Consider the following 26,073-nt stretch of genomic DNA (forward strand, 5'->3'; position numbering starts at 1 on the left):
TCAGGAATCCCTGGGATGGGGATGGGGCTGCTCAGACAGGGCAGGGATCCCTGGGATGGGGCTGCTCAGAGAGGGCAGGGATCCCTGAGATGGGGATGCTCGGGGGATGTCAGGAATCCCTGGGATGGGGATGCTCAGGGGAAGGGGCAGAGCACCCCAGGATAGCGATGGGGATGCTCAGAGAGGGCAGGGATCCCTGGGATGGGGATACTCAGAGAGGGCAGGAATCCCTGGGATGGGGATGCTCAGGGGAAGGGGCAGAGCGCCCCAGGATGAGGATGCTCAGAGAGGGCAGGAATCCTTGGGATGAGGATGCTTGGGAGAAGAGGCAGAGCACCCCGAGTGAGGATTGGGAAGGGCAGGGACCCCCAAGATGAGGATGTTCAGGAAGGGCAGGTGACCCCAGCCCTGTTCTTGGCCCCAAACCCCATCTGTGCCTGGCCACCTCTTTGTGTGCGCCCCAAAACCTGCACACGCAGAACCTCCCAAGGAAACAGACTTCCCAGCAGATCTGCTGTGGGAGTTAAAACCTTTCTCAGGCTGTTGCTGCAGCTGAGGTGGAAGTAAATTTATTACCTTTAATTCTGTCAGATTTGGGGCGGTTGTACTCACCTCCCCCATTCACTCTGGTGTGTGTGTGTATATATATATATATAAAAACAGAAATTTTTTTTCACATCTCTGTGAGAGTGTGCACATGCATTCGCTCCCATCTGGTGGTAGCGACCAGTTCAGACCAGTTCAAGAACTGAACTTGAATCCTGCAGTGACCAGACACAGTGTGCCTTGTCTGGGCATTTGCATGCATTTTGCATATTTTTTTTCCCCGCAATGCATAATTTTGTCTGTAACTTAAGATTGTCCTTGTTCCCTGGGAGTAACTTGCCTTGTGAAAGGTCACTCCTGTGGCGGGCGGGAGCTGCGGAGTGGCACAGATGAGAAGGGCTCGGGAAGAAGGCAGAGCGGGGAGTGTTTCCCGTTTTTTGGCCCTGGACAGTGCTGAGGAAATCCGGTCGCAGTTGCAGCCCTGTCATGACCCGTGTGGCTTTGGCCAGCTTGCTCAATCTGGGTTTCGACACCCGTCTGCGAGGCAGGGCAGCCCCTGCGGCACTGCTGCGTGTCCTGGAGCCCCTGGGGGAGCTGCAGCCTCAGTGCAGGGTCCCCAGCACTGATCCCAAATGTCAAGGGGCTCCTCAGGGCTGTGCTGGTTGATAAGTGAGGTGGTGAGAGGGGGGCATGCTGGTACAGAGTAGAAATGCTGGAGGAGCACAGGTTACCCAGCCACAATTCGGGGTGTTTTGTGCCTTTTCTGCTCCTCAGTCCCTGAACTGGGTACTGGGCGTGAGCTGATGGGTGTCATGCTGGTGGCAGGGAGGCCCTGGCACTGCTGCTGTGTGTCACTCGAGGTGTCCCTGCATGAGCACTGGTCCCACAGAACTTGCTGGGCACCGTGGCAGGGGCTGGGTGCTGGCACCAGGGCAGCTGGAGCTGCTTTGGGCTCAGACAGGGTCACGGCTGAGCACACTGCGAATTGACCAGCGGATGGTTTCCCCAAGAATAAGCAGAAATGGAAACTTTCTAGGGCACAGCCAGGGTGGAGAGACACCTGGTGAAACACGGTGTACGGAGCATTTGTTGAGCTGGGAGAGGCTGTGGTTGATGCTGATGACATCCACAAACCCCCATCCCCACCCCTCTGTGCCATCCCCTGCCAGCTGCTGCGTGTGCTGGGCTGTGCCGTGTGTCCCATCTCCCTGCCCTGCTGCTGCCTGCCTTTCTGTGAGCACAGCAAGTGCAGCCTGCTGGCTCCTGGTGACCTCCAGGGCTCAAGGCGCCCTGTTGTGCTGGGCTGGGTGACAAATGGATCCCGTTTTCCCTGGTGCAGCAGCAGGAGGAGGGAGCAGGCTCTGGCGCTGCTGCGTGATGCACTGCAGGTGGATGCAGCTGAGGGAGGCTGCAGGTGCCCTGTCAGCGTGAGGCAGCTCAGTTCAGTGGGAGACAGGGCTGGGAGGAAGCTGGAATCAGAAACCCAACCCCTGTAATTGCTGCTGGCTCTCTGGAGAGGGGGCAAAGCTCCCTGCATGGAGCACTTGCTCTCCTTGGAGCGTCCGCGTCTGGCAATTTGTCTGTCGAAACAGATGTGGGCAGCGACAAACATCTATTTCTATAACTAGAAACAAATTTGGTAATTGCCTCTTTCAACAGGACTTGCTCAAGCAGGAAATGAAATTCCTAAATGGCAGTTAGCAAAAGTATTTATAGCTAAGTTCATAAATGAGATGTGCTTTCCTTTGTCATGAGTTTCTGCTGGGTGGAAGGAAAAAAAAAAAAAAACCTCTACAGTAGCAAGCCACATATTGATCAGGAGTGTTTCCAGGGTATACAAAAATACTTATTTATTAATGTGTTTATTTTTACTGGCTGTTAGAAATACCCCTGACAAACAAAACCTGTTTGGTCTTTCGGGGTCAGCTGGTGGGGTTTGATCCGGATATTGTACGCTGTGTTTTTTTCACTCATTATTTGGTAGATTTTTGGTTTTTTTCCTGGTTCAGGCTATTTATGATTGCAGATGGTAAACTCTTGTTCTTGTGTCCCTCTCTCCTGGTGCTCTTGTTCAAAGGGGTGGGTGATGTTCTGCCCTCACCCCTGCCCAGACATCATCCAGGCCTGATGCTGCTGTCCTTCCTCTCGGGAAGCTGGGGATATTTTGGATCTTCTAAGCTTGGTGGGGACCATGAGCCCTGCTCAACATTTTCTAGTGAGCAAGCAGATTTACCTGTCTTTTAAGTGCAAAATCAAAATGACTTTATTCTTTTAATCCAGTTCAGCTGTTCTCACCCTTGTGAGTGACTTCAAAAGCCACGTACTCCTTCCAGTCATCTGGGTCGGCTGGGATCAGCCTGACTGTGTGTGTGTGAAATACCTTGTCTAAAAACCCTGGAAAAGGGGAGGGTGAGAGAAACAGGCACAGAGAAGAGAGAAGGGGTTGGCATATGCAGGATTTCAGAGACTCTGTGTGTCCCAAAGAGCCTCGTTAGTTCTCATTGCTCTGGGGGAGCTGTTTCATGTCTTCAGGAGTTTCTCTGAATGAGTGTCCAGTTGACAGGTCTCTGCTCCGAGCCAGGGAGTGTCCTGGCTGCCAGAGCTGCTGAGCCCAGCTCTCACATTTGCCATTTCCCTGTAAAAGCTGAGTTCTGCCGTGCTGATCCTGCTTCTCTTGGATGTGTGTCCCACTCCCCACAGCTGCCACCGAGCCGGGTGATCCCGGGAAGGTCACCTGCTGAGAATGGGTTCCGTGGAGCAGCCAGGACAGCTGCTGTGTTTTAAGCACTAAAAAATGTTCTGAGGCCCAACCAGTCTGATATTTCTGTGACTATTAAGCATGAAATGGGGCTGTTTCCTTTAAAACAAACAAAAATGGGGGTGGGGGGATGAGGCCATCATTTGCTGGTGACTCAGAGGATGTGATGCTTGATCACCTGGGGTGGCATCTGAAGAAAAAGAACTGTATTAAGCACAGTTACGACCCAAGGCTTGGCACTATGAACAGGACTTCTTGAGGCCATATCCCGTTTTCCAGCAATGTTTTTTTTCAGCTGGCTCCTTGTCTAAGTGTCACTTGCTCCCTGCCCTCCTGCCCCATCTCAGCCCGTCACCACTGGCTTGCACAGTGTCATTTCTGCTCGCTGTGTCGGAATTGACCGTGCTGAATCCAGAAATGAAATTTAGCTTTTAACTGTACTGATGATGCATGAAGCAAGCCCAAAATGATCTCTTCCCTGTTGTCACAGGCCCAGTCTTGGTCCCTTTGATGCCTCGGTGTTGCTGCAGCTTCAAGGTGCTGCCAGTCAGTGCCAGCAGCAGCACTATCAATACTGAGATCGTGTTCTGTATCTCTGCAGTGCTTCCCGTGCTGTCTTGTAAACACACACAGTTGCTGACAGTCTGATGGGCCCTTCCTCTCTGGTTTTATGGAGGTATTAGAAGATAAATGTAGCAGATGCTAATACAAAAATAGTGCAGTAATGACTTTGCCTGCTCTGATTGTTTTAAGATAACCTAGCAGATGAGCGAGGGTGAGTAATCTGCCATCTGAATTTCTTTGTTCTTTCATCTCTTCCTTGCTGTCCACAGCCTCTGAGAGGGAGAACACTCTTTAAGGAGAGTTAGAGTTTGTGTGAGTGTGTAAGAATGAGTGTGTGTGTCTGAGTGTGTAAGGGTTTTTTTTAACTTTTTTCCTCAGGAGTTATGGCTACATTTCTTCATCTTACTTGGTATCTACTCAGTAATTTCATTTCTCATCACTTCTCACATGATACACAATTCCAGTACATACAGAAATTGTAATTGGAGCTCGGGGATGACTGGTTTGACCTGCAGATGTGTGTTACACCTGGCTGAAAGCACAGGTCATCTTGGCTGAGACCCTGCCTGTAAACTGTTCTGTGCACCTTTAAATGATAGCTGGAGTGTCTGAAATGATTGCAGCAAAATAAAGGGTTTGTTTTGGTTTTTTTTTTTTACTTTCTCCTTTTTACTTGTGGTGGTTTGGAGAGTTTGTCTTCTGCAGACACACTCTGTGTGGCAGGAAGAGCATTAATAAAGTTTATAGGAAGCCTTTTATGAACAGAAATGTAGCTGTAAAAGGCAAGGCGATGCATTTAAGGTGTAACACAGCCTCACCTCCCCTACGGCTGTGAGGGTGCTCCCAGCATCACCACTGACCGAAATCACTCTCCCTCCTTGTGAATACATTAATCCATAATAATAATAATAATAATACATTTGAACCTGTGGCTGCCAGCATTTTGTTTATAAGGACTCGAGGAAGCTCCCAAACTGCACCATCCTGCAGCAACCTGTGTGGAGCTGTGAGTGTGGTCTGCAGCGGGAGGAGCACCTCAGTGTGGGACCCACATATAAACCCATAAACTTCAGACCCTTCAGAGCTTTATGGTTTTGGTCTGCAGGGTGGGCACCAAGGCCGTGTGATCTTCTTCTAAATACAGGAGAGTGCAGTCCACAGGCTTTGGGGAAGCAGAATATCTTTTCCCACTCCTTAACGCATCTCCATAATCCTCTGGGAAGCCCTTGTTCGAGGCCAGGCGTGGTTTGAAGTGGCAAAGGAGGCGGTGAAGGTGAAGGATGGGACGTGACAAGAGCTTCTCCCTGGTCACGAACACCCCGGTTTGGGGTTGGAGAGGATCTGAGGGGGGGATAAAATGCTTACTTGCAGAACGGTGGCACGCAGAGCGCCCGGCTCCCGGAGCTGCCGCGTCTAGACACAGAATAGGGAAAAGCAGGTTGTGTCACTTCGATGTGATGTCTGAACCTGTTAGTTTGAAATGTATTCTGGAATAAAAAAATTATGCGGAATTAAATTAGTGTGACCTTGCTTTGCATTTGGAGGCGGAATATGCCCATCTTGTAAAGCCTAGTGCATTTATAACACTTCCCTTGGGGAAAATTACAGAGAGAAATGGAATGAGGTCTCTTCTAATTGAAAAGTGACAATGATTAGGAAGCCAAATACAAAATGTGTTGAGTATTTTTTTTTTCTTGTTTTGTTGTGTGTGTGTTTTTAAGAATACCAGTAGAATTATAAATTATGTGCTTTGCAGTTTGGCTTGTTTTTCATTCCCCAAAGGCTTTTTATTAGCATAGCAGCTGAATTGCACTTGTATAATAACATATTAACTCAAACTTTGGGTTTTTAATGATCTTTCTTCATTAGTTTGACTGAGCTGCTTGGATAAAAATCTCACTGAGTATATCCAGCTTTCCAGTGTGTTGGGTTTGTTTTCCCTTCTGTAGAAAAAAAAGCCCATGAAGACAAGTTAAAACAGAGGGAGAGTTGGCAGAAACTTTGGTGCCTCGAGTGGGTATGACTCTCTTGAAACATGAAAAGCACAAATTGAGTGTGTGGGGTGTTTTGAATTTTTTTTTTTTTTTTTTTGACTCAGATTGGGCAATCTGAGCGTTGTTGGGATAAAAGCTCACCTCTGCCTACGGGATGGGTTTGCTCCTGGGCATGGTAAGGCTGGGCTGCTCCTCAGAGCCTGAGTTTGGGGCAGAGATGGGGCAGGAGGAGCATCCCTGCTGGAAAGCAGCATCCCCTTTGTTCTGGCAATCATCCTGAGCCTTCCCATTGCACCTCTGGGTGAGCGTTCTGCAATCCCCAATTACAGCAGTGGACGAGACACTGATGGCTTGTCCCAGATGCTGATGGAACTCCCACCCTTTCTCCTGCTTCAGGCTCTGCTGGTTCTGTGTCTGTGGGTGCAGGAAGCCTGCTTTAGGTCTGTAAGTGACACACCTTGTTCCTTCCTGGGAAGTAGTTGGGGCAGCACTTGCCAATGGCCAGGACTTCACCTGTGCCACTGAAGCACCAGGAGCAATTTATCAAGGTTTGGTTCTCTTAAGGGATCTCTTGTCCTAGGAAAGGAACTTTTCTTTACTGCTCCCTTGGCCTTGTTTTTCTTTAGAAATATAACCCCTTTTAACAGAAAAGGAAGTTTTCCATCACTGGCTTCATTTATATTTTTTTCCTTGTGTTTTCTTACCGTGGCCAAAGCACATGCTGCATTTTGAGGCTGAAGTGACTCATCTTCTTAAGAACATTTTTTATTTTTCTTTGTTTTCTCTTTTCCATAATGATTTGTGCTAAAGATGGGCTCTGCACCGGGGCTGGGTGGCTGTTGTGCAGCCCACGGGGAGGGCAGGCACAGGGCTCTGGGGTCTGGCTCTTTGTGGGTGACCAGAGGAGCACCCAGGGGAGATGTGGGGTGCTCTGTGCCTGGCTGAGGTGCTGGGGCTTCACCCTGCTGGAGGCTGGGGAGCTGCTGTCAGTGCTCAGTTACAGCTGGCACCAGGACGTGTCTTTGGGACATTTAGGGACACCCCTGCACATGGTGAGGGTGACATGGGAACAGTCACCGTGGCTTTTTTTAAATGGTTTTGCGTTGTCCCCTTTCCCAGCCCTTCCCAGGTGTGTTTGTGCCTGTTGTCAGTGTGGGTTCTGCTCAGAAGCAGCCAGCTCCTGTTGCAGCCAATTCCTCCAGCACAAAGCACCAGGGGCAGCTTTTGGGGCCCACAGATGATGAGCTGTGCTGCTTTGGGGCTGGATCAGATTTTTGGGAATGTGGTTTTCTTCCGTGTTCTTCCTCTCACAGTGGCACTGGGCAACTTGGGGTTGCTGTGAAAGATCCAGAGCTTGTCTCTTATTCTAGCTAAAAGGCATTTTTAAGGCAAAACTCCTGTACAATGTTTGGCTTTTAATCCTTCTCTTCCCACCCCAAGTGAAACCTTCCAGAGCAGAGGCAGCTGTGTTTTAGGGGTGCTGGAAGGATCTGGGTTCCAATCCCTCATCCATCCAGCTCCAAGTGCCAGATAAGGCTCCTGCTTTCAAGGCACAATTCTGCTTTCTGCAGGCAGTGGGCAGGGCTGGTGGAGCATTTTGGGCAGTGGCAGAAATAGCTGCTGTTTAGCAGAAAGAGATCCAAGGTAACTGGCAGCGCTCACCACCTGGACTGTTTTCTTGACATTTATTTGCTTTTCCTGGCACTCAAATGCCACCTGTCAGGAGAAAACTTTCCATTAAAAAAAAAAAAAAAAAAAAGGCCAGAAAAAAAAAAAAAACCAACAAAACTAAAACAAGGGGAAAAAAAAAAAAAAAAACCAAAAAAAACCACCCCAACCAAAAACCTAATAAATTTGCCTGAGTCAGCAGAAGCCACCCCAGCTGGTGTGAGTGGTGCCCTTTGAGGTCTGATGGGTCTGGCTGTGTGTCTGCAGATATATATTTGTGTGTGTCTGTATAGATTAAATACAGATGGCAGCATCCATGAGAGCTTAGGGCATGGCTTTCCCAAACTGGATTTTATAGCTGTCACTGCTGAGAAGCAAACAAAGTGTAAATCCCTGGAATGATTGAATTTTGCTGTCTGGCCCCTCCTTTACACTGGAGTTGCTGCTGCCCCAGTCGTGGGCACGGCTGGTGTGAAGGGAACTGAGGGGAGTGACTGAGCAGTTTGGGAATGGCATGTACTCCCTGGGCACCAAATCCATGGAAATAATGACCCAGCGCAATGTTTGCCTCCAGCGCTCAATTTTCCTAAGCCTCGGAGAGAGGTGTGAGGAATTATTTCCTTAGGAAATTTTCAGAGCGGCTTCTCGCCGCCTCCTGCCAAGAGTCTGCAGAGTTAACTGGATAGTCTGTTGTTTGCTTGCTCTTGTTTGTTTGGAGGGGGGTTTTTTGGCAGTTTTCCTTTCTGCCAGTTCAAGCCACTCAAGCTGCCGCTGTCAGCTGGCCGAGCCCTGAGCCCAGGGCTGTCTGGAGCTGTGGGATGTGGCCCCGTGGCAGACGCATCGCACCCATCTGCTGTCTCACCCAAAAACAGGAGGTCTCCCCTCCTGCCTCCTGTGGGCAGCCTCAGGGATGGGGGCTGCCACTGCCTGCTGTGCTCTGCTGTCCCCTGGGCCACCCCTGTGTGAGCCCTGGGACAGAGGGGACCTGGGCTTGTGCAGGGATGTGCCGAGGAGCGTTCGGTCCCGTCCTCACCACAGGAAGGAGTGGTGGTGATGGGAACAGAACTGCAGAAATTTGGCTTGCATTTAGCTGAACTGTTTTATCAGGATGAATTATGTCGGTTCATGGCTCTGCAGCCCCAAAAAAGACACTGGGATGCTCCTGCTTTTGTGCCCAGTGCTGGGGACACCCGGGAGGTGTTTGGGAAGTCCAGTCTGTGCTGTAGCCAGGAAACACTCTGCAGTTTAGATTGTCTGCAAAGATCCCTCCTGGAGACTCTTCTGTGACACTGACCAAGTGACTGAATGAGGGTTTTGTGGGCTCAGGGCACACAGAGCCCACGTGTGAGAGCTGTGACAGGGAGAGGGCACAGTGTTGTCAGTGATGTCTCACCACTTCACTTGCTCTTGTGCTCAGTTACCTGCTGCTGTCGCTGGTGGCTCAAAGTCTGTCTGTGTGTCTCTCTCTTGCAGCGGAGTTGGAGTTTGTACAGATAATCATAATCGTGGTGGTGATGATGGTGATGGTGGTGGTGATCACGTGTCTGCTGAACCACTACAAACTCTCCGCGCGATCCTTCATCAGCCGGCACAGCCAGGGCAGGCGGCGAGACGAGAACCTCTCCTCGGTAAGTCACCCCCCTGACAGCTTCTCCTTGGCCTTGGCATCGTCTCTCTCTGTTCCTGGGGGTGAGGGGGCATTGTAGGGGTGCCTCTGGTTCTTTAGGGTGCCGTGTGTGCTCGTTTATGGACAGCCATAGCCTCTGCCTTTGCGCCCTGGGCTTTAAAATTTGGATTTTACATTAGTGAAGGGACTGCATGAGGCTGTTCTTGGCATGTCCTGTTCCTGAAAGCACCACCCCCAGCTGGTTGGGGTTCATATGCCTTGAAGTTGAGCAGTCCCAAACCATCCAGTCCTTTGGCTCCAGTCGGAGGCTGAAGTGACTGTATAAAAACTTCCTGCCTGCCCTGCAGGGAGCAGGAAATCCTGACTGACTTGCTCCAGTTTTCACCAGTGCTGCTGCCACTACTGCAGTGGAAGGGGCAGAGAACACTTGTCAGGCAGACAAGCAGAGCTCTCTCCAAGGGGATGTGTGAGAGGCTCTCTGTAACCCAGGCTCCCAGCGTCACAAAAGCCTGAGGAGAAACATGTGAATTGTACCTCTGACAGGCATTTGAGGGGATGCCTCACCAGCCTCGAGGCAGGTGTTGGTTCATGCAGTTTCCTCAAATGTAGTGGCTCAGAGACTCAGAAGGATGTACAAAGAAAAGGCATCACATTTTCTTAGAGGGTGAGCGTGTGCTGGGCACTGCTGCCTCCGTGGTTCTGTCTTCAGTGCAGGGATGTCTTGTACTGATAATTTAAGACCCTGAAGGGTCTTAAACAGGGCTTTAAAAAGGGCTCCCTCAAGGTCACTGCTGCATGTCCCCTCCTCTGCAGGCTGGACACACTGCTGCTGCTGTGGGGTGTTCTGTGTGGGGCTGTTCCCCTGTACCAAACCCTTACTTGCTGCAGGAAAAAGATCAAATATGGGGATTGCTCAGGGGTTTTTTCTTCTATTTTTCCATTTTCTTCCCCCCTCCCTTTTTTTTTTTTTTTTTGAGAGAGAGGGATATCTCAGTTCTTTCAGTGCAGCCAGCCTTCAGACTGCCCAGGGCTGTCCCTTGTAGCTGCTGTTTTTGTCACACACCACGGGCAGCAGACAGAGTTCCCTTCTTGGCTGTTTAGAGAGGGGGATGCCCCGTGGGAAGGAGAGCTGTGCAAACCCCAACCCCACTAACCCCTCCTCATCCCACGGGCCGTGGAGCTCCTCTCCAGAGGGCACAGCATGATCCCAGCTCGGGGTCACCTGTCAGTGCTGCCGCAGGATGGGAGTGCTGGGAATGCCTGATCCCACGGGATGCCTGAGCCCACGGGATGCCTGAGCCCACGGGATGCCTGAGCCCACGGTGAGGCAGCTGGTGTGAGGGTGGAGATGGCTCAGACACCTCCCTGCCGTGGGGATCAGAGCCCAGCTCCCCACACACAGCCCAGCTCCACCCGGAACTCTCACGTTCCTCTTACGGTCCCGTGCACCCACCACAGCAGCACAGTGTGGGCATTGGAGCACATGAGGTATTTAAAATAGCAGAAACGTTGTTTTCCCGTTTTCAGACTCTTTCGCTGTGTTATCATGTCCAGAATGCTTTACCTGCACGGTGCCAGATGTGTCGTTTCACATTTTCAAGGCAAAGTTCAGAACAAGCCCTCTTTATTTTAACACAGTAATCTCTGTTTTCTTAAATGGCTTGCTTTTTATTTTCTTTAAAAAGAGTTAAGAAGGCTAACATGGAAAGAGAAGAGAAAATCACATGGTGATTGACCCAAAATTTCAGGTTGAATGAAAAAAATGACTCTTTAAAAAGCAATTCCTTTTTCCCTTTTACTAATTTTTTCTATTTTATGTTTTACCGGGCCAAAATTTCCAGCCATTTTTTGCCTCAGCCCTGTTACTAATTCAGACACATCAGTGATTAAATGACTTTTCAGCAGCAGTTTGACATCTGTGCCCTCTGCTCAACCTCAGGGAGGATGTGGAGTCTTCAAAACCTTTTTTTGGAGCTAAGGAGAGAAATAATAATGTATAATTTTAGTTATTCATTTACTTTTTGCCATCTTTATAGTTGTTCCCCATCTCCCTGCCCTGTTCCTCTGTGTGTGCAGCCCTGATGGGGTGGCAGCAGAGATTCCCTGTGGTCCCAGCACCCAGAAGGGACAGAGAAGCCCCTTTTGTGCTAATGAGTGGGAAGCTCATTACAGCGGGATCCAGCCTGATAAAGAGCTTAAAGGCAGCACCTTTCAGGCTCAGTCAGTGGAAACCAGCTCCAGTCTGAAGGAGAGTTGGAGCCTGGCAGGCAGAGGCCACCCTGGGCTGGATACTGCTTCATGCAATCCATTAAACTTGCACTGAACTGGTGTTGGGCGTTTTAAATCCCAAACTTCATTTTTGGTGTCGTGACCGCAGACGGGCACTGGAGCTGCCTTCACGCTTTTCATCTGCTGAAATATTAAAGCAGTTCATCCCGTGGTCAGGGTGCTGCTGGGTCTGCTGGAGTTGTCCTTTTTTTTTGTTGCTGCGGCTCAAAAATTACAGCTGAAGGAGAAATTAATTTCCCTAAAGGGTTTTTTAATGCGGCTCTCGCTGGCAAGCAGTTTTTATATTACTTCATGCGTTTCTCCATCACTGTTCTCGCTGTACTTAAACTCTTGTCTCCTCATGACAAGTACCTTTTATTTTCCAGAGCTAAGAATATTTAAGAAATGCTACTGGTACTTTTTTTTTCTCCTATAAGAATGGCACTGTCCCTGAACCTTTGGAACAGTGGTATCCCACTCCCCTCAAGAAAAAGCAGTCTAAGTGCAATTTCCAAGCACACCTTTGTCCCCCAAAAATAGAAAAAGAGTCTTCCTGAAGGTTCAGAGACTTAATCTGTGCCATGCAGCTTTACAGAGAAAATTCTCTGACGTCACTAAAACAGGTAGTTCTAAAAAAGTTGAAGATTGATGTCTAAAAAGAAATTTAAAAGTAATTTTAGGTTCTGCAGCAAGTCCTGCAATACTTGTGGAGGCTTTTACAGCTATATTGCTCAGCAGACAGCAGACTCTCATCTTTCATTTCAGAAGCCTGTGGCTTTCTAGGCTGTTCATTGTTGAGATGGATTCAAGTCCTAAATATTCTGAACATCAGAGGTGGGTGAGGAGAGGCTGAGGGTTTGCAGTGATGTTGCTCCTGCAGTTTTGCTTGGCTGAGTGGGGCCATGGAGCCATCTCAGGGCCAAAGCAAAGGCTAAAAGCAGGGATGTGTTCTGTCCCTGAGGCTTTGCCCTCCTCTAACTATTGATTTCCAGCAGTTTTAGTCCTGCTATGGAGTTTTTGGGGGAGCTGAGCTGCTCCCCTGATGGGTTTCCTGGTAGTGTGTGAGGCAGGGGTCGGTGTTGGGGAGCACTGGGTGCCTCTGGACAATCAGCCATGGCCAGGAGCATGGCCAAACCCTGGAGTCCTGGGAGAGGTGGTTAATAATGGCTGCAGAGATCAGCTCCTCCAGAAAATGGGTCTCCTGCCTGCTCCTCCTCTCTCTGCACATCCCGTTTTAAAGCTGTTTTTGCTGGTTTGCTACTCTTGCCTCCACGCATTGCCCAGGGCATCATTCCTGGACCTCATCTGTACAAACAGAGTCAGAGCTGTGTGAGCCAGGGCTTTGGTTCCAAACACATGGGCAGGATCTCGGGGCAGGCTCTGGGTGAGTGGGCACTCAGGGTAGGGCACGTTTGGGGTGCAGCAGCCCCTGCCCCATCACCTGCCACAGCAGCATGTCCCAGCTGAGCCTGGCGGGGCTGGGAAAGCACCAGGCTGCAGCCAGCCTCGTGGGAGCTGGCTGACATCACTCCCGGGGAAGGGGGGAGCAGATGGGATATTGCCATGGCACTGCCCACTGCCAAGTTAAATATAAAACATCTAGCAGAAGGCAGCAGGGTACTCGCTGCTCAGGAAGTCTGCCACGGGGGCACAGCAAAGTAAACAATTTTGGGAGTGCTTCCCGCTCCTGCCCACTGCTTTGGCGTCCTTTGGGGTGAGGTGACAGGCTGGCAGTGCCTGTGGTGGCACTGGAAATCCTCCCCGGGCCCTTTGGTGTCAGTGCCTGAGCACAGAGCTGGGAGGGGAGGGTTTGTCCTGTGGCAGATGCGGTTCCTATGGATCTTGTGGCTGGTGGGGGATTTTGACTGCAGACTCTCGCTGCAGGCAAGAAATCCGTGTAAAATGGCCCAGACTAAACAGTCGATGCCTGTGTAAACAGTTGCATGTTGGAGTCTCGAGGTCTGGAATGAGGCAGGGTTGTCTTGCCTGGGGAGGGCCGTGGGGCTGCAGCTCAGCCAGCACATTCCTCAGCTCTGGGCAGGGAAGGTGCTGCCGCTGTGGCACTTCACCTCTGCTCCAAGGAGACACTCCTGAAAAAGCCGTGGAGAAGGGGGAAGACTCTGGGTAGTCTCATTTCCATTGAAATCCCCGTTTTCCTTGCACTGGCACCAGCCCTGCCTTGAGGTTTGTGTGCAGAGCTGAGCTTCAAAACCCAGAACCTAATGGATACCTGATACCACGTGCTATGCCAAAGGAGAAAACGCATTCCAGCACTGGGGAAAAACGAGGAAACACGAGGGTGGGGGATATAATGGGCGGTTTCTCTGGAGATTTTAATGTGGTGCTGGTGCTGTGTTTGGGGCAGGTAGAGAAATGAGAGTTCTCTTAGGAGGAAGGTGTGTAGTTTGCTCAGACCAGCCTCACTGCAACACTTAGAGGGAAAAAAGGGATTTCTTTTTTTTTTTCCTTTTCCCACTGGTGCTAAATACTTCTGCCTGTGCCTGGCTTACTAGCGCCAGAACTGGAGATTCACCTGCAAGGAACTGGGAAGTTCCGAGTTATAATTACAAGCCTTCTGGCTGTTTTCCTCCAGCTCTGCCTGCCAGAGGGATGTTGCTATATGTGAATATTAGCAATATTTAAATATTGCAGTTCCTAAGGCAAAAAAAGTCTGGGGTGAGCTGTGAGTGCTCAGAGCATCACCAGCAGATGGGAAGAGCCTTTGTTTGTTTGTTTCGATCATGAATAGTAAACTGGTCTCAGGGTTTGGGGGAAATTGTGGCTTCACCTTGCCTGGGGTTGTTGGCACTGAGGTTTGGATCTCAAGATGATGTTTGCAGTGCAAGAAAGTCTCTACACTTCAGTCTTCCAGTCTATTTAAGCCAAGGACTCTTTGGGTTAAAAATACTCTGAAATGATCCTGTTGCTACAGAGTTTTTTCCTGTATTTTTATTTTTTTAGCCAAATCAAAATTAGGCTTAACATTTGGTTATTCACTTATTGTCTTTATTTTCCCATGATGTCCATGGTTGTGAGCATCAGAATGTGGGTGTGAGGGTGGTTTTTTTGGGTTTGGTTTTTGTTGATTTTTTTAATTATACTTTTTTTTTTTTTTTTAATCTTGTCATTATTTCATGGAGCTTTTTTTTTTTTTTCCTTTTTTTTTTTTTTGATGTCTTGTGAATCACCCACGGCTCATGGATCACAAATTGAAAAATACTCCTCTGGCATGCTTGAACCAGGGAAAGAACCGTGCTGGGGGTGTGGGGGCGAGAGGGGGGAAGTCTGCAAACGGGGAGAGGGTTTGCTGGTGCCATCCTCATCATTCATTCTGCAAACCATCCATTACATGAGGAGGTGCGAGGGGAGGGAGGTTTTGATCCGAAGGGGGGCTGTTTTCAGTGGTGATGTGGTCACACTCACGTAGGCAGGTGGTGCCCAGCACAAGGACCGTGAGTTGAGCTGGTTGGAGTTGGCGCAGGAGCGCGTTGGTGGCAGTGTCATCTCTGGGTGCCACCTGGCACAGGCTGTCTGCACAAGGATCTTAACCCCCCTTGGCATCAGACTCACCCTGCCCTCTCTTCTCCTTTCCCATGCAGGAGGGGAGCCTGTGGCCTTCGGAAAGCACCGTGTCGGGGACCGGCATCACCGAGGTGAGGACACCACCTCCCGTCCCCGCTGTCCCTCCGCGCCTCACGCTCCCCTCTCACCTTCTTTTTTTTCCCCTTTTCCAGCAGCAGATCTACACCCCGCGGCCCAGCGAGCGCCTGGCAGTGCCCTCCTTCCTGCAGAGGGACCGCTTCAACCGGTTCCAGCCCACGTACCCTTACCTGCAGCACGAGATCGACCTGCCGCCCACCATCTCGCTGTCGGACGGCGAGGAGCCGCCGCCCTACCAGGGACCCTGCACGCTGCAGCTGCGCGACCCCGAGCAGCAGATGGAGCTCAACAGGGAGTCGGTGAGGGCCCCCCCAAACAGAACCATCTTCGACAGTGACTTGATAGATAACTCGGTGTTCGGGGGGCCGTGTCCCCCCAGCAGTAACTCTGGCATCAGCGCCACGTGCTACGGCAGCAGCGGCAGGATGGAGGGGCCACCGCCCACCTACAGCGAGGTGATCGGCCACTACCCCGGCTCCACCTTCTACCAGCACCAGCAGAACCACCACGGCATGGCCCCCATCTTGGAGGGCAGCAGACTCCATCCCTCACAGATCAATGGCCTTGAGAGCACAACGACGACGACGACCACGACGACGACGGGGACGGCGTGGAACAAAGAGAAAGAGAAACAAAAAGGGCACCCCTTTTAAAAAAAAACAAACAAAAAAAAAAAGGAAAAAAAACGAAAAAAAAAAAAGGCAAGAAAGTCAATGAAACACTCTGCACTTCTCGTTTAAAGGAAAAGGAGAGAGAGAGAGAGAGAGTTGAGGAAGATGAGCAAAGAAAAAACAAAAAAAAAAGAAGCCCTTCCCCATCTCTCCGTGTATAAATATTTACTTGTTATGTCTGGTCTGAATGCACAAGCCTACCAAGCTTGCAAAAACATTTCTTTATTGAGCTGTGTCTAGACGTTTAAAAAGAAAAAAAAAAATCAACTGTAGTCTTTTTTTTTGTTTGTTTCTAGTTGGGCTGTGTGTGAATGCTTTTTTTTTGTTTTGTTTGATTATTTCACTTATCTTTAAAAACAAAATATTTGCACAAAAACCATTTTGTTTAAAGATCTGCAATATAAATATATAAATATATATTAAAAATAAGAGAAAGTGTATGTGTAAGGAGCAGGAGTATTTTTGTATTAGAAGAGGCCTATTCAAAAAAAAAAAAAAAGTTGTTTTCTGAACTAGAAGAAAAATGGCAATTTTTTGAGTGCCAACTCAAAAAGCATGTATTACATTGTAAAAAAAAAAACAAAAAACACAAAAAAAAATCAAAAGCAGGGGTTTAGAGTTATTTATATAAATGTTGAAATTTTGCACTATTTTTTAATATAAATATGTCAGTGCTTGTGTTGGTCAAAGCCTCTATCATGTCTACCATGAACCTGTTAAGGGATCTATGTGGAAGTGAAGAACAAAGTAGCTGGAAGGGGAGAGGATCGCTGGAGTGGAGATGCCAGCCCTGGGAGGAGCGGTGAGCGAGACTGCAGCTTATGCAAATCCTTAATTTCCAGAGTCCCCGCGCGTGGCCGCCGACAGCCACGGCTTTTATACATTCCCTACAGAGCCAGAGGAGTTGCTGTGTGTCTGTTTGTCATCCGCTAGGATTATTGGAGTAACAAGGTAAAATGAAAAACTCCCTGCTTCCTGCAGTCAGGAATGGCTGAAGCAGGCAAAAATTACTTGATTTTTATTTTTTTTTCTATTTTTTTTTTTTTTTTTTTTTTTTTTTTTTTGGTGGTTTTGTTTTGGTTTTTGTTTTTTTTTTTTTGGACAACCTCTAACTTTTTGGAGGGGAGGGGTGGTGGGGGTCGAGAATAAACTTCTGTGTCTGAAGGAACAAAAGTGTTTTTCGGTTTATTTCTTTCCACGTTCAACTGAAGGGCCCTGTTGGAGCCAAAGCGGTGGTTGTGGAAGCCCACGTGAGGAGCTGGTAACTCACCCACTGGCTGCCCTTCAGCTGGGTTTAAATATCTCATTTAAAAGACGAGGTGGAAAGTGTGGTGGTGATGGTGGTGAACATAATTTTCATTTTGTTTCAACCTCCTGAACCTCAGTTTGGGATAAACGGGCACATCCGTGTCCCTGGTTGTCGCTGCTTTGTACGTTTGTTATCCAGCTAAAGAGGCACCAGGTCCAGCAGATGGAAACGAATCTGCTCCCGTGTTTTATTAATTAAAGGCTACAAAAATAATGCTTAAGGCTTTAGAAGCAACCCCCTCTTTTACCTCTTCTGGGACGTCCTCTCCCCCGGTCCCGCCGCCGGCGTTGCGCGTGGTGGATTTATTCCGTTTGGGAAGCGTTTTGTCTTGCTCTGCTCCTGTTTACATTTCCTGTCACCTCGGGGTCTGCTCGGGGCCTCACCCTCACGGTGCATTCGTAGGTGACCGAGGGAGTGAGAGGGAAACCTGAGAGAGCCAAGGGGGAGAAGGAAAAAGGGAAAAATGCCCTCGGAGCGCGAGGAAGGGTGGGTGGGGAGCCACGGGCAGCGAGGATTTTACAAGGGGGTGTGATTTGATTTCCTGCAGGATGCTATCTAGTAGAGTGACATAAATGAAAGATATAAAGGCAATAACTATTGTTTTTAAGCAACTTTTTTATTACTTGAAAAAGAAAAAAAAAAAAAAAAACAACCAAACCAAACATAACCATGAGAACGGTTTTGAAGTTCTGACCATTTGAACAATATTTATATGTATTTTAAAGAAGATGATGAATAGATGAACTTGAAGTTTGATCTTTATTTTTTTTTTTTTTTTGCTTTTTGCCTTTTTTTTTTCTTTCTGCCTAGAAATAGTCCTGTACCTTCTCAATATTTCAAACTGCTTTTCCACAGCTCTTGAAATCTTCATAGTTTTACAGTCACATAACCTAAATTTTGACGACCTAAAAGAAAAAAAAAAAGAAAAAAAAGGAAAAAAAATATTAAAAAGCCACAAAAAAAACCCCCAGTAATGCAAAGGAATAAATCTAGTTTGTCATGAAAGGTACAAAACTGATGAATTTGTACGAGTTTTTAAAATGTATCTTTCCTTTATGTAACATGTCTATTTAGTGCCTTATTAAAGAAACAAGTGACCCTCCCTTCATTAGAGAGGGGGACACAAAAATCATCATTAGTGTTACAAGTAACCAGCGTCTGGTCTCTTGCTCCTTTGGACCTTGCATTCACTTTTCCAGTCCCTTTTTTTTCCTGGAGCAGCTCCTTGTGCCTGGCCACAGCTGCTGCTCCCTTGGCCGCTGCTCTGCTCCGACTGTTCTTAGGGAACTTGAACACGTTTTATGCACATTATCCTGCCCGGGGAGGTAGGAATCTGTGGTGGATATTGTAAATGAGATACCAACCAAAAGAGAAAGCGAAATATAATATCTACTGCCCTCTTGAGCCAAAATGCGTGAATAGTGTCGTTGGGGTTGGGTGTTTGTTGGGTTTTTTTGGGGGTTTTGTTTTTTTGGGGGGGGAGGGAGGGGGGTGTTGTTCAGTGATCTGAACTCGTTTTGTTTGCTATTAAAAAAAAACATACGGTTACCTCAGCAGATTTTGGGTGGAATATGCATCACATGTTTAAAACTGAGCAGTGAGTAAAGAGGTGGTGTGGGGACCAGAGGTTGTTAAGGAGCGAGAGATTGTCTTGTCACAGGGTGTCACCTGGCCACCAAACCCCGTGGAAAAGTCAGGGAAGTGGGCAGGGGCTGGAGAGGCACAGAAGGGTAGTGGGAGAGGGTCTGAAGATGCAGTGCAATTGAACCCAGCTCTCATGCTTGAAAGTCCTCAAAATTTCAACCAATTCTCTGTTTGTTTTCCCCCTGTTTTTTTCTCCTCCCTCCCCAGTCTTCTCCCAGTGTGAGCTTTTATTTGTCTAGCATCCCCCCCAAGCTCTGCACTTGAGTGAGCAGTTTGTGGAGTTCCTGGGTCCGGTTTCATTTACCTCTTTCTCTAGTTTGGGGAGCTCAATGAGTGTGAAACGGGGTGGCTCATCAACACCAAAATTCTGTTGCAAACGATGCCTTTTTAGCCCAACCATGCACAAACCCCAAGCTGTCACCTTTCCCTGGTCTGCTGCAGCTCCAGTGGGGAGAGCCCCAGGTCCCAGGCAGTGGGTGCAGCTCCTCAGCAGAGCTCAGCTGCTGTTGTCTTCTGTCTTTCTTCTGTCCATCCCTCTCTTTGCAGTCCTGAGAACTGTGTATTTCGAGTGCGGATACCAGATCTGGGGCCCAGATCAACTCCCAAGTTCTGAATGGGTGTTTAGAAATAATGATCTGTACTTTTTGGTTTTTATTATTATTATTGTTGTTGTTGTTGTTGTTATTGTTATTATTATTATTATTACTACTATTTAATGTTACTTTTCGCCTCGGGGTCCATTTCTTCCCCATTCCCATGTCCCCAAATGCCACCAAGGCAGGGAATTTGCTTTGCACACCCTCGCTGATGCCCCGTTCCCTCTGGCCTTGGTGCAGCTCAGTGGAGAGCGGTGCTAGAGTGTCCTGCAGCTGCCAGCACAGAGATTCAGGCCCCTTAAAAGTGATTTATTTTTAAAGAAAATGCAGAAGAACCAAGGCATTGCTAATGCTTAGCAACCTCACGTCCTTGCCTGCCTTTTTGCTCGGAGTTTTACGTCGCGTTAGCTTTAAAAGGGGTTGTTCATCTTGCAGAGTTTCTTAGCTTACAGTACAGCAAAGAGCATCCTTTAAAGTGCCCCCCCAAAGCTCACTGGCCCGGGATGGGAATGTGGCTTTGTGGATCCTGGTGGGGAGAAAGGATGGGTTTAGTTTGGGGCTGACACTGGTCGAACACGTGTTCCCTTCACAACCCTTGGTTACACCGGTCTGAAGACTCAGCTTTACTAATCCAGCGTGTTGTTTCCATCAGTGTCACAAAATTCATTCTGTCTTAAGTGGGGTCTAAGGAAATCCAGTCGCTTTCTGGAGAATCAACCCTTTTGTATGTGTATTGAATTATGAAATTGCACTAACTGCTATATGAGAAAAAAAAAAAAGAAATCAAAGCCCAATGTTTTTTCCTAAGGATTGGGAAAAGACTGAATCAGATGTGTAGCATTAACAGTGCTAGGCCAGAACAGAATGAATTTTAATCTCTTCTGTCTCTGTACTGCTCAGAGATTTTCTGTGTACAACACAAAACTACAAAAGAAAAAAAAACAAACCAACCAACAACTTTTCCAGAAACTGCGCTTCAAATTTTTGCTGTACTATAGAAGCTCATGAAGGACAACAATAAAGTCCTAATTTGCCTGCCTTATAGACACATTTCATTGTATTAATATTTTCTTAAACTTCCAGTTGCATTGTGTTGGCTTTGGAGTTTGTTATAGGCAGTCCTGTATCCTGAGTTCTGTTCAATTTAAACTTATGTAAACTATTGACAGCACATGCAATGCAGTACTTATCTATATTTTGCTGTTTTAGTATGAATATGTACTCTGATGCCAATTTTACAAAAATCTGTTGTAAACGCTTCTTGTGTACCAGTAACTGATAGTGGCAATTATATGTCATTCTAAAAGCTGCAATACTTATACAATAAATTTTACAATACTTTGGAAAATTTGCCTTCACCTTTTGCTTTGTTACCCCCCAAAAAAGGAAAAAAAAAAAAAAAAAAAAAAAGAAGAAATATGAAGGTTTGTCAACACAATGTAATTTCAATTTTCCTATTTTCTTCTGGGATGTTGGAAAAAGGATCTGCTCAGTTTTGGATATTTGTGTGGGTTTCCCCCCATTTCCTCCTGAACCACGGCCCCACCTCTGTTGTTGCCACCCGTGTTGTCCCCGTGGAGCTGTGGCTGGTTCCTGGTGCATTTGCACGCCCTGTGTGTGTGTGTGTGTGTGTGTGTGTGCAGGTACAACTCTTTCCTTCTTGAGCAGATCAGGTGGCACAGCTCTAAGCCCAGAAGAAGCATTCCTGGTTTGCACCACCCTGCCCAACACTCGTGGTCCTGCCTTCCAGCAGAGAACGTCACCGATGCTCAGAAGGTCTCAACTTCAATAACGTCAGTCGACAAGAACTGCACAGATTGACTCAAATCCTAAGCACAGAGAATTTGTGTGAATTTTGATTTTTTTTTTTTTTTCTTTTTTTTCTTTTTCCTTTCTGAAACTGTGGTCAGATTGCAGCGATCACATTAAAGCGATTGAAAACTTGACTCTTTGCAGCGGGTTTTCTTTTGTGAAGAAGGGTGGAGGGTTTCTTTTGGGTTTCTTTTGTCTGAAGGGTGGATGTCCTGTGGATTCACCCACACCTTGGGTTCCCCACTGGGGCTGAGGGATGTGTGTAATCATTAATCCCTGGGTTTTGCTGCCACCTCTGCCCCAGCCCTCCTGTCTGGCTGGTCACAAACCTCAGTTTGAGGCGGCAGCACTGTTCAAAGTGGCCCCAGGCTTGGACAAGCAGCTCCTCCAGCTGCTTTGGGTGGACACTTGGCTTTGATCTGGGCATGAGGAGCTCCTGTGGGCTTCAGCAGGATGCTGGGATGCTCTGCCTCCTCAGTTATTTGCCACACAGCCCCAGGCTGATGGTCAGTTGGGAGAGGATCTCCGTAAGGAATGAAAGCAGCCCGACTGCAGCCCAGGGAGGAGAGCCCCAGATCCACCCCCTGGCTCCCATTCTGGAATTGTGCCACTCACCTCCCGGCTGTGGTTTGTTCTGTGGGATTCCTGGTGTCCTCTGTGCATTGCTGCTGGAAAGACAGCCCGGGGTGATGCAGTGCTGGAAAGCAGCTGCCCTTGGTTGGAGCACTTCTCCCCGTGGTAGGACAAAAGATGATTTTAAGGCTGTGCCAATGCTGTGACCCCAGCGCTGGCTCGAGCAGCTCCAAACCCTCTTTCCCTTCTCATGCCCAAAGAAACGCCAAAACACAACATTTCTGAGAGCAGGCAGTGCCCCTGCCCCAAGCCCAGCATCACAAATATCCAAGTGGAATAAATCCACCTTGCCCCAGGCAGGGAAAAGGCAATGTTTGGTTTGAATTGCTGTTTCGAAATCACATTTTTTGGAATCACAGCTGAAACCAACATCTTCCCACAGAAAAGGAGAACTCAGCTGAAACCACATTTTCCTAAAGGGAATTTTTTAATGACAAAAAAAAAAAAAAAAAAAAAAAAAAAAAAAAAAAAAAAAAATCAAGTTCAGCCAGTGCAGTGCGTGGGAATGGGCAGAGGTAGCTGTTACTAAGCTACCTTTCCATGTCTGCTGAGGAGATCTGGGGACACTGCAGCACCACTGATTGGCAAAAGATTATTTTTAAATTTTTGAGGTTCGGTCGGGTTGTTGTTTTTTTTTCAGCTCAATAGAAGAAACAATCATGTGACTTTCGGAAACCACAGGTGGCAAAGCCTTTGATTTTACACAGATCTCTGTGCTGCAGATGGAATGGGAATTAAGAAATCAGGTTCAGATTTTCCCTGTGCTTCCAGCATTGAAGCCCTTCTTGCAGGTCTTGTGGAGCTGGAAGGTGCAAATTCCAAATGCAGGGAATTTAAACTTTTTTTTTTTTTTTTTTTTTTTTTTTTTTTTTTTTTTTTTTTGGCTTTTTTGTTTCTATCTTTTCCCTGTTTATCCTGATCCAACTCCTCCTCTGCTGCTGCCCCTCTGCCATCCTCAAGAGTCCTGTCCCTCCTGCTCCTGCTCTCCTGGCAGATTATTCATTGCTCATGCCCGTGTTTAATCTGGTTTGTGCCTGGAGGGCACGAAGCAAAACCCTCTGGGGCTTGTCCAGCTCCAGTCCTGGTGCTCAGGGATGGTCCCAGCAGTGATCCCCTCCCAGGACAAACAGAGATGGTTTGTGCTGCTTTGAGTGGGGAAGGCGTGGAACCTTCAGTCAGCCTCTTGCTTTTTCACCTGCTCAAGCTGCATTTCCCTGGGCTGAGTTTTGGAGGTTTTTTTTTCTCCACAGACAGAGGCCTGTGTCACCACTGAGGGAGGGGAAGCCTTGACCAGGGATAGAAACCCTGAGTAACGTGGTGGGGAACAGATTCTCCCTGCAGTGATGGGTTTCACTGAGATTTGTTAGGAAAGCAACGTGCTCTCACAGGGATCCTGCTGTTGACTCTCCCAACTGTAACGGGAATTTACTCCAAATATTTGCTGCTATCCCTTTTTTTAAAAAAAAAGAGAGAAAAAAAAGTGTAGAAATTCCCACTGCTTTGGCACAAAACAGGACTGTGTAACAGCATTAGTGGCAAAAGCAAAAGACCAGACAGGAGAGAAGAGGAAATAATTCCTGCCTTGGGCTTCTAGACATGCTCAGCCTGGAGAAGTATTGCCCAAAGGTCCCTTCATTTATGGTTTGATGGGGTCGAAAGTGATTCCCCTCTCTGTTTGCCCTGCTCAGGAGCCCTGCAGACTCTCCTCTCTCCTGGAACTCCGTGCAGGGACACTCAGGGCTTTGCTCAGGGGCAGGGACAGGCAGGGACAGGGACAGGCAGGGACAGGCAGAGCAGCTGGCCCAGCTGAGGGATGTGCCCCTGGTGGACACGATCTTTTCCTGGCCCACGAGGCAAATTTCAGCAGCTCCAAGGAAGGTGGTGGATTGCCCCGGGGGTTTCTCTGCTCTTCTGAGTCAGAGCTATGGGAGGCTTTGCAGAGTCTTTCCTCACCGGGTTTCTGAAGCTGCCTGGGAAGAAAAGATAAACCCTCCAAAACAGCAGCCACCTTCTTCTGAGTGAGACTGGGATTTTAGGCATTTTTAAGGATACCTCAAAGTGGGTTCAGGCTGTCCTGGAGCCACACACTGCTGGAGCTGTAAGTGTAATTTTTCTTCCTGTGTGGCTGAAAGCTCATTGATCACGGCAGCTCCAGGGCCTCCACCCTGTGTGCTGCTCCCCTGGGGACCCTGTCCTGCTCTCTGTCTGCTGGACATTATCCCCGTGCTGCCCAGCAGGTCAGGCTGCTGCCTGCACCACTTCTGAGTTTCCTCCATCTCCTGCCCGTGGAGAGCCTCTTGTCAGGTAAGACTGAGAGGTGCAGGAATGAAATCCAGAGCTTTGGCTGCCCAGACTGATGGCTCTGCAGCAGGCAGAGGAGAGGTGACTCGAAGCCCTCCATGCACTGAGCCTGGGGTGGAGTTGACAATGCAGAATTGGGGAAGAGCACTGACTGCAGGATTCATCAGCTGTGAGCTCCCAGTGGGTGTTCATTCCCCCCTCGCTCAGTCCTGAGTCAGTTCAAATGCACACGGTGGCCTTGGGATTGATTGTTATCAGCAGCAATAAATCACAATCTCAGCAGCCAGTGGTGAGTTTTGGATGCCAGTCAAAATGCAGCTCCTCAGAGTATTTATCTCTGCAAAGGCAGGGAACCTGGACATTGAACAATTAGATCAGCGTGGCTCTGTGAAGCTGCATTTGATTAAGAGAGTAACTGCAGTACCAAGTTATTGCTTGGTGTTGCTGTGCATTGCTAATAAGCAGCCTGGCTTTAAAAAGCAGAGAGACTGGAGATGGGAACATAAAACCCCTCCGTGCATCCCTCTCCATCAGCACCAGGATCCCACCTCGTCCTTCCTGCTGTTAAGGCATGAAAAGGAGAGAAGAGGTGGCTCTTGCTGCAGTGGAAGCGTGGCACAAATGTCCTTTTTTTGTTTCCTCATACCACAGAAGCTACTGGGCAACCTCAAGGACCTTTCAGCTGGGTGCCCCTGAGCCTGGGGCAGGGCATGGGGCAGTGGCTGTGTCCCAGGCAGTCCCTGCAGTGCCACAGCTGGGAATTCCCAGTTCTGTGTCCTCTTTGTGCTCCCAGCAAGGGATGGGCTTGGCCACAGCTCCTGCTCCAAGGCAGCACCATTGAATCCAGGAGCAGCCAGCTGCCTCTCTACAAGGCACAAAACCTTTCTTTACAGATTTCTACTATCTGGCCCATTAAGGTGGGAATTAAGCATCCAAACCGCTCCAGCTCTAACACAGTCCTGCAAGCACAAAGTCCTGCCAGACCAGCCCCTTCTGTGTGCTTTGGAGTGTTCTGGGGAGGGTCTCTGCAGGTCTGGGGGATCAGCAGAGCTGCTGTGAGTGTGAGGAGGGAGCTGGGTTAGGTTTTACCTTTGGATCAGCGCACACCAAGGGCTTTCCCAGGGAAGAGGATTGGCTCCAAGCACAGGTTTGCTCCAGACAGTTTATTTATGTGCACACACAGGTTTGTTTTTTTTTTTCCTTGAATCTCAAACCTAGGCCCTGCAAGGTTCAGATGAACAGAACCAGGTTAACAAACAAATGCTGAATGACCCTGGTGAGCCTCACTGCCTATCTCATCTCTATTTTTCTCTCGAGAGCTGCTGTTTCTCTCTGCTCTGCTGAGCAGGTCTGTTGATTTTCTCTTCTGAGCAGGAAAGCCTGAGGTTCTCCAAGAGCCTGGCCCTGGTGCTCTGCCTCCCTGCTCCCAGGGCAGCCCTTCCGTGGGCATGGAGGAGCCTGAGCTAAATATAAGCTGTGGAAGGGAAAACAGGGGGAGTTGGAGGAGGTTGAGCGAGAGGATCTGTTTATTTTCCCTCTGATCTCTGAGCCCTGTTATGTTTTATTGCTTTGCAAACAGGAGGTCTGGAACGCTTCCTTCCCTCCTGTGCCAGTGCAAGGTCAGCTGGGTGCATAATCCCTGCACTTGAAGGAAGAAATACCAACTATTTACAGTACTGTCGGACGAGTGGCATGAAACTGGAACTCTATTTGCTCTCTCCAGGCCAGGTTTTACTGTAAATGCCCAAATAAGCTATTTATATAAACAATTTCTGTGTATTTGCTCAGTGCCTGGATGCATTTCCACCCTGCTGCTGAGAATTTAGATCTGATGAGTAACCTGTGGCAGGAGAGCAACTTTGATTGCAGAAACCCCCTCTAAAGGTGATGCAGGCAGGTGCTTTACGGGCAGTGGATGACGAGGAAGGTGAGGCACCTCCAGCACACTTCTTCCTTCCATCTGCAGAAGGATGTGGTGCCCAGAGCCTGGCCATGCTTCAAGAGAAACCCATTTTGGGGGGT

General features: G+C 48.5%; 1 protein-coding gene and 1 long non-coding RNA gene across 4 annotated transcripts in view; both read left to right on the forward strand.

Annotated features, from left to right (window-relative positions):
• PMEPA1 (prostate transmembrane protein, androgen induced 1) overlaps positions 1 to 16,097 on the forward strand; it is a 43,937-nt gene extending 27,840 nt beyond the window's left edge. For 2 of the 3 annotated variants that reach the window (XM_066330933.1, XM_066330935.1), the window contains 3 exons: positions 9,004 to 9,158; positions 15,025 to 15,078; positions 15,160 to 16,097. In XM_066330933.1, coding sequence (XP_066187030.1) covers positions 9,004 to 9,158; positions 15,025 to 15,078; positions 15,160 to 15,738 — 788 coding nt within the window. In that variant the 3' untranslated portion in view covers positions 15,739 to 16,097. The remainder of the gene's footprint in view (positions 1 to 9,003; positions 9,159 to 15,024; positions 15,079 to 15,159) is intronic. The other variant, XM_066330934.1, reaches the window with a different exon arrangement.
• Positions 1 to 26,073, forward strand: part of LOC136368610 (uncharacterized) — a 169,221-nt gene that overhangs the window by 28,244 nt on the left and 114,904 nt on the right. The window lies entirely within an intron of this gene.

Source organism: Sylvia atricapilla, chromosome 16 (genome assembly GCF_009819655.1).
Source record: "Sylvia atricapilla isolate bSylAtr1 chromosome 16, bSylAtr1.pri, whole genome shotgun sequence".
Lineage (NCBI taxonomy): Eukaryota > Metazoa > Chordata > Aves > Passeriformes > Sylviidae > Sylvia > Sylvia atricapilla.